The 8,323-nt window shown below is 34.5% G+C and overlaps 1 protein-coding gene across 1 annotated transcript; it reads right to left on the bottom strand.

Annotated features, from left to right (window-relative positions):
- Window positions 1-1,198: 1,198 nt before the first annotated feature.
- Window positions 1,199-6,991, bottom strand: CBLN2 (cerebellin 2 precursor). Its single transcript, XM_072411506.1, has 4 exons — window positions 6,843-6,991; window positions 4,988-5,454; window positions 2,728-2,847; window positions 1,199-2,058 (listed from the first exon to the last, which is right to left on the bottom strand). Exons 2-4 carry the CDS (start codon window positions 5,333-5,335, stop codon window positions 1,861-1,863), a joined length of 666 nt encoding a protein of 221 aa, XP_072267607.1. The 5' UTR covers window positions 5,336-5,454; window positions 6,843-6,991; the 3' UTR covers window positions 1,199-1,860.
- Window positions 6,992-8,323: the final 1,332 nt, after the last annotated feature.

Consider the following 8,323-nt stretch of genomic DNA (forward strand, 5'->3'; position numbering starts at 1 on the left):
ATTATTATTAAAAGCCAAACATTAAAGTTGAACGAATCTAAGCTGACATATATCGCAGAAATACTATGTATCATTAATAAGGAAGTATAAATTAGGACAGTGTGGTTCTAAACATATTAGTGCAGATGTCAAAATAAATACATATGTCCAGTTATTGACAAGAGTTACAGTAAGTCTCTCCACAATCAGAATTAAGGGGGTCAGTAACCTACCTAGGTGGTGGAGATAAACATTGTGTCTGTTTTGAAGCATTGTGCTCTGAATAAAACAAATGTCATATATATATATGACATTATTATCGATCGAGAAATCTATACTATAAAATATGCACGAGGCTTTCAGCTTTGTGGTTCCTATTATTCAAATATTACCTGTCATATGGGAGAAGAAATTGCAGTTGAAGCTGCACTGAACACAGACAATAACTATAAATTAGGCCATCAATAAATGTTATAATGTTACTGAATAAAATAAGAGCATGTTTCATTTGTTGCTCTTTTCTGCAGAATGTTGTCTTTTCTTCCTACAATTAAACACAATGAACTTTACAAACATTTCAGTGTTATTCATTCTTACATTACTAGCCAATTATGAAACAACACTGTATTTTAGATCTCTTTGATGCAGGGAATATTCTCAATTTCCTGGTTGGATGAATAATACATTTTGTCTTTGAGCAAAGCCTTGACATCTTTTTTAGTAAAGCAAAGACTTCTGGGAATCTGGAACTTCACTATACAATGGGTTATGTAGCTATGCCAAGTTGTTTATTTCTACTGAGATAGCATCTAATTAAAACAAATAAATTAAAAAAAACTGCAAACTAGTCCAGAACAGATATGGAATATAGAAACCTACATGCAGTGTTTTCTTGCTTGGCCTCCCAATCACATCATCACACAGATTTGGTAGTTCTATTTAAAATAATTATTTAAACAAACAGCTAACATTTACATTTAAACTAAAATATTAATATTCTATACAAAAAAGAATGTTGAGGCCAGGTTTTTACTACAGGGAACAAATAAATATCATTAAAATGTCCGCGGATCAAGTATTATATTCCAACACCCTTATCCAAATCATAACATGTTAATAGTTATAAAACAAGAAAAGAGTATTAGGCTAATGCTCAGTTCTTTCCCTGAAAAGGTCTAAAGGATCAGGCAAAAGACAATGTATGTACAAGCAAACACTATGAGATAAAAGACCGCTTTTAATTTGTAAGCTTTACTTTGATTTACAGCTATATATTTTTTTTCATATTGGTCAACCTAATTTACATGGTCAGCACCCTGAAAAAAAAAAATATCAAGAATACACAAACAACACAAAAACAAAATAGATAATTCCAATCGTGCAAATTTTGCTTGTCTGTATAAAGCACTTCTTGACACAGTCATGTCCATAAATCCAAAAATATACATTACTGAGACTGAAGCCATTCGTTTCTTAAGGCTATACAAACACTAAAGAAGGCATTGCAAGAACACGTAATCAGGATTTTGGATTCTTCTCTTTGTGACTCCTCACATTGACTGTGTAGTCCAAGTATTTGTCTCAGAATAACAACAAAAAAAGTCAATGATCCCAACAATAAATTCCGATATTGACTTTACAATCACAGGTACAAATTGCTTGGGTCGATAATTTCATTTATCCTAAAGATCACTGTCGTCTAAAACTAATTAGAGGCGCAGTTTCCCAAGGAAATGTCAATATCATAGTATATATTTTACCTAGAAGATAATTCATTCTTCTACAGAGACAATCAGAGAGGGATGTTGGAGATAATATCTTGTTCCACCACATTAATGGCTACGTGGACAGTCAAATCCTTTCTGTTCTCTCTTGCATTCCTTATAATGGAAAAACTAAAAAGCCAGAGAAGGTTGAATATTTCCATCCTCCCATGAGGTTGCCCCTGTCCAGTCTTAGATGCACCTTATCAGCTCTTTCCATATGCAGCAAGACCCCATTACTGGCTGCTTCCCTGGTAACATCCTGATCTCCAGCAAAGGCAGAAATCACCGGGTAGTTGTTTTGCATTAGACTTACCTGCATAAAAGAGAAAAACAGCATCATGTATAGATATATGACATGTGGTTTTCAAGACAGGCCCACTCTATAAATCTGCCTAATAGCCTATTTCATTTAATCACCCATTTGACTGCAAGATTATCAAAGGGCATTTTCATATCTATTATGTATAGCCCACCCACATCCCTCCCTGTTATTTCTATGCTGTAAATATAGAACTAATTTTACCATTTTTATTGCGCTTTGTAATTTGTTATTTTCATTTTATCATTTCAAGTAGCCAATTAGAAGTCGCCTTTCATAATTTTGACTAAAGATAGGTACAATCCCAATAGTTCCTGTAAGCTACTGCTATTTGTACATCATCTTTGCTCTTTCTTTAGTCTTATTAAATAAAGCAGTATTATAGTTTAAATATTTTGTCAAAGAATAATTTATATTACAGTGAAAAAATAAAGCTTTTCTAAAAGGGCAAAAGAAAATATATAGTGGAGTAACTAACAGCACCTGTTCATCATTTTTCATTGTTCCCATTCCACTAAACTGTTGAAAGGTGACATTTAACTAATTGCTATGGGTTATTGCACCTTTCCCAACATCTGTGCTTTGTCTTAGTTCCTTATTAAAAAAGAGATATCTTTATAAACTCTTAAAATGTAATAGTGTTTAGTCCTAAATGTCACCCACCTGGATTGTCTGTCTGTTGTACACTTTGACCACGTGAAAACTGAAACTGTAGATTCCTTTCCTGGGTGCTACAAATGCACTGGAGGCAAGATCAAAATGGTTTCCAATATTTACTAACACCTAGAAAAAGGTTAAGCCACACTTGATCAATCACAGTAATAGAGCATGGTGTGCATTAGTAACACAGCAAAACCTTGTAACATCCTCATAAATCGCTCGGGTTTTCTGACAGCTATTCATATAACATTTGGTATAGCTTACAAGCTTTACTGTAAGTCAACCAATCCTATCATGCAGCCTTTAAAATAAGGTGCAACGACAAGGTAGAATGTCTTCCTTGTCATATATAATATTCATGTGCTTCTAGGGTGACTGCTAAAATAACAGTGTGAAACTAGGGCATTATAAGTAATACTGTCAAGGCAAAGAATACCATCCACTTTTATATTCCATCAATATGCATATAAAATTCTCTGCGCAATAACTCTACAGAGACAAGTTTACAACAATGCAGCAGGTCTGTTCTCCCCATATCTGTGGGTTTTGAAGATGTCATTGGATATTTTACAAGGTGACATTTATACAGTCATTCTCTATAGCTCATATAATAGAACCTACAACTGGTGTATTCATTGCTCTATTAAAATACTTATTTTGTGTAGATGGTAGGGATTAGCATAAAAGGTAAGGTAGGTCGTCATAACTTTACTACCCTTTATGGCTTAATGAAATAGCCATTTACATATACTGATTCTATAAAAGAAAGTTGATGCTTGAAGATATTCTGCTTGGAAGAATCTACTAGTCAACATGAGCTTTAATTAGGGTTTTCCATGAACAACAATTTTTTAAATAAACAATTGCTACAAGGATTTTGTTCTAACATTTTAACAACGTTAATTCATCTCTATCTAAATCAGTTTACTGGATGAGAATACCATTTTTAAATTTAGCCAAAAAATATCATAGCATTTACAATTAAAAAAATGCCTAATAAATAAAGATAATACCAATATAAAAATTATAATACAAATATATAAAAATACCAGCATGCATCTTAGTTGTTCATTCTTTTTGAAGAAGCTATATTAAGGCAGCTTATAACCACATTATCATTCAGATTCCAAAGCCTTTCTCTATCCCATCATTTTAAGGTGAATTTGACGGAAACAAAACACTTAAAACATGTTTAAAAAGTGTTTATAAGCAAAAAAAGTATTTATATACAAAAAGCCTAAGGAACAATAATAAGCACAATCCATTCACAAGAAAATCTTCTAAGTACTTCTTTTTACTTGCTCTGTTTTGCAAATAGTAAATTATTGTAGTAATCTAACATACTAATTCTGAATAATTTATTCTGCAATCAATTTATGTTTTAATCTTCCATGACTGTTTTTTTTTACAACAATTAGCTTTATCTATCTCTATAGCTATACATGACTATATATATATATATATATATATATATATATATACATACAGATAGATAGATAGATAGATAGATAGATAGATTTTGCTTTAAATAGTACAGAATCTACTCAAAAAACTATCACACGTTCGCCAACATTCCCATCATGTTATTATTAGAAACATTGTTAAAAAAACACCATCCAAGACATTTGCATTCTCATTTTTTTTCTACTATGTTTATTTGATATTTAAATGATTTTGCTGCCCTTCCATGTACATGATGCGGATTATATCACTGTTACTATTAGAATAGTCAGATGCACATAACAGGTAGGACGGTGCTGTCACTTCATTTTAGTGTAAATTATGAAGCAGATGACCCAGCCATGTACGCTGTTTTGGGTGATTAAGTATCTCATTACCACTCACAATAAAATAGAGCAATTAGGCAGTGGCCTTTGTCATTTTACACTTATTTTAGCAATCCAGTTCTATCTTAGGAAGGATCAGGAAAGAAAATATATATCAGAACTACTCTGATCAAAGCCAAAGGTGAATGATCACCTTGTCATATTAGGACTAGTGTCATACATGGCTTGTCATCTTTGTCTGCACTTATCCAGTTAGCAGTTCTCCCCTTGTACATGTCATTCCATGTCTCAATCTTGTCCAATTCTTTGTGCCATGCATCTGATTACCCAGAGCTGCTGGATCCTATTATTAGAGAGAGACCATGGAGCTTAGCCTTATTTTTTAGGATTTTAGAACATTCTCTTTTTTATCTAGGGCTTGCTACAACACATATTTGGACAGGTGACACATATTGTGCTTGGTGGGACATATATACCTGATCGAAATAGATAGTCATGGTGCGGTTGCTCATCTCAGAGGGCTCATGGTTGGTGTTCCTAATTGCAGAAAAGGCCACTTTGGCACTTCCAGATCGCACTGAAATGCCCAAGGACGACGTGATCGCTCCATCTGAAGACGGGTTAGAATCACAGACCACCAGGCACTTTCCTTCCAGCACAATAGGTTCTGTATCATTCTGAGCGCTGACTGTAGGTGGCGCTAGCAGCATCAGCACCATGGACAGCAGCAGTTTAGCGGCTCTTAGGAAGCTTTGCTCCCACTTGAAAGGTTTCAGTGCTGCTCCAGCTCTTCTCGCTCCTGCAGCATACCCCCATAGACTCATCCTGCCACAGCAATCGGGGTCCACTTAGCTGGCAGCCTCTGACTTGCTCTCTGCCTTGCCTGATCAGTCTAAAGACCGTTCTTCTTCTCTGTGCGTTCAGTTTGATTGTTGGGCTACACCTTGAAATAAAAGCAATCATCAAATGCAGGGCACATCGCAAGAAACTTCTTTACATCCTCTATACACTTTAAATGCTTCTAATGCATGGCTCTAAAACCCATCTGTGTGCAGTATCCTCTATACAAGTGCATCCAAGTATTGCACAGTTCTATTTTTATCATAGATGCTTTCTATTAGAACAATAAAATCCAGTCGAGTTCTATTTTTTGCCATAGATGATCCTTATTGCTATGAAAATCTTACACAGCTTTATCTTTGCCATACATAATTTGTATTAATACATTAAAGTTTTATACTGCTCTATAGATTGCTATAAATGATCTGTCTTGCTATATACCGTAGATGATCTGCATCAATATATAAAAAGAAATCTCACACCACTGTATCATTTCTATAATAAAGTTTTACACATCTCTTTCTATTGTTATAGCAGATCTGTTTCAGTATATTAGAGTCTGTATTTTAGCTCTAGATATTCTGAATAAGCATATCTAGGAGGTATACATCAATGTATGATTAGAAATGATCTGTATGAGTATAATAAAAACATACACAACTGTATGCCTTGTCATTGATGATTTCCATAGTATATTTAAGTCATGCACAACTCCCTTTGCGGTTGATGATTAACATTAGCATATTGAAGTTTTGCACAGCTCTTTTCATTGCTATAGATGATCTGTATGAAAACAAAGTCATGCACAGCTCTGTTTTTTTTTACTATAAATTACATGTATCCGTATATTAAAGTCATACACATCTAAATCTACATTTATTCTCTAAAAGTTCTATATATGAACTGTAAGATTATATTAGTCCCATATATAAGTATACAAACAGCATACACCTCTGTATTTATATAATATCTGTATTAGTAAATTAAAGTTATACACAGCTGGATTCCCTTGCTATTGTCTGCATTAGCACATAATAAAGTTTTGCAATGTTCTATATCAGTCTTACACAACTCTTTTCCTTCTTATATTCTGTACATTAAAGCTGCAATTTGTGCTGTAACAAGATCCACCACTTCTGTAGTTTTAACAAAAAAAAATCCTAAAACACATGCAATCCCACTGAGCTATCTAACACACCTAGCTTGTCCTTTCCATCTGCCCATCATTAATTCCTAATGATCAGAACATCTCAGACTTTCTTTTACTGATAAACTTTCTAACATTTTCCCTCATCTGACCACTTACAACTATTCCTAGAACTGCAAGGAAGAAATCAACCATTAAAAATGAACAAATTCAGAAAAAAGACAGACAGATCAATGGTGCAGTAGACAAGTAATCATAGAAAGTGGACCTGTAGGTTCTAAAAGTTCTATTTCTGCTCCTCTAAGTTTTCTAGTAAAAGCCTGGAGAAAGAAGAAATCATTTACCTGGAACATCCATTGTGTGACAATACAGATCAGACTGGATCTTGGTTGCCTATGAAGTTGTATTGCTTAGACACAACGAGCTGGGGTTGTGCTGGCAAACACACAGCAAAACAGGAGACTCCTCATTCTCGCCCGCCCATTGCTAACAGCCTGAATCTCCCTCCTCTCTGCCTGCTCTCTACCTCCCTCCCTTCACTTACTTTACATATCTGTCATTTCCCCTCAATGCAGGACTTTATTCCCCTCTTTTTTTTTTTTCTGTCCTGCACATATTATCCTCACATTCACATTGACACTCATCATATACAAAGTGATCACCAGTGCTGGGGAACCCCCTTGAGATTGCAGAGACAAAGGTGCTGCATACTGCAACCAGTCATCAGAAACTTAAAAAGGGCTCAGCTAATTTATATATGATAACCACATGCCATTGTGGTGTGTTACACTTTTTTTTTTGCAATAATTAACAACTACTTGAAAATGATATTCTCAAGCCAGTGCAGTTATTATAATGAAATCTGGCAAATATTGCAAGGGCTTTCGTCCACATATGAAAGTGTTTTTTTTTTCACTGCACAAAGCTTCATTGTTCGTTCTGGCAAAATACTTATTTATCAAGACTATTGAACCTTCTGTTACATCCCAATTAAATGCTCAGAGACCCATCAGATGGGCATTGCTGGTTTAGTGGCGACATCTAGTGGTCACACTGAGAAATGACAGCAGCTTCCTGCACCTGAATTCCATCAGTGGGAATAAAGGCTTTTATGATCCTTAATTAAGTCTTTTCCCCAGTGTGAAGAGACTATACCTTGAACGTTGCCATGATGATGTATGTCGCAGTCATTCGTATCATCAGTTATAACTGCATGTTTCACTGAACACAGCAGGGGGTGTCATTGCCTTGTAAATAGGGCACTGTTATGGAAAGTCCTCAAGTATTTAAAAACCTGCCCAGTTATAAATGGCATTTATTACTTTAACTATATCCCTAAAAGTAATTACTGCACTCATGCCAGTTTGATTAATTATTAGCCCTTTCAAAAGAACACATACATCAATCTATTCTTTGAAATACAAAAATATTGGAATTTGAAGGTAACCCACACTGGGACCTATTTATTAAAGCCATCCCTAAGATTATGCTGATATATAGGAAAAGAAGAAATCAGATGATAGTTTTTTTGGGATCAGAATAATAAAGGGATGATTGTTTGCTATGAAGCAAAACCATGTATATACAGAAAAAAAAACTTTTGATGTTAGTTACATAGCCTGGTTGAATAAAAATCACAAGTCTGTGGTTTAAACAAATGGTAATAATAATAAAAATGATAATAAATATACTTTTGCTAGGGTAGGTGCATATTCCAGACAGAAACCTTTACCTTTATATGTACAGTTAATCCAGAACATCTAGATACCCTAAACAATATGGTCCAATTGGGGAGAAAAGAATCCTTCCTGATTCCCTTAGGCAG

The sequence above is a fragment of the Pyxicephalus adspersus genome, chromosome 5 (genome assembly GCF_032062135.1).
Source record: "Pyxicephalus adspersus chromosome 5, UCB_Pads_2.0, whole genome shotgun sequence".
In the NCBI taxonomy this organism is placed as follows: domain Eukaryota; kingdom Metazoa; phylum Chordata; class Amphibia; order Anura; family Pyxicephalidae; genus Pyxicephalus; species Pyxicephalus adspersus.

Bases quoted from the DNA above. Each gene is read 5' to 3' on its own strand.
- CBLN2 (XM_072411506.1), bottom strand. From the start codon at position 5,335: ATGAGTCTATGGGGGTATGCTGCAGGAGCGAGAAGAGCTGGAGCAGCA. The intron at 2,848-4,987 runs GTATATATGTCC...ACCTTTTTCTAG, and splicing joins TGACTATCTATTTCGATCAG to GTGTTAGTAAATATTGGAAA. The intron at 2,059-2,727 runs GTGGGTGACATT...TCTTTTATGCAG, and splicing joins ACAACAGACAGACAATCCAG to GTAAGTCTAATGCAAAACAA.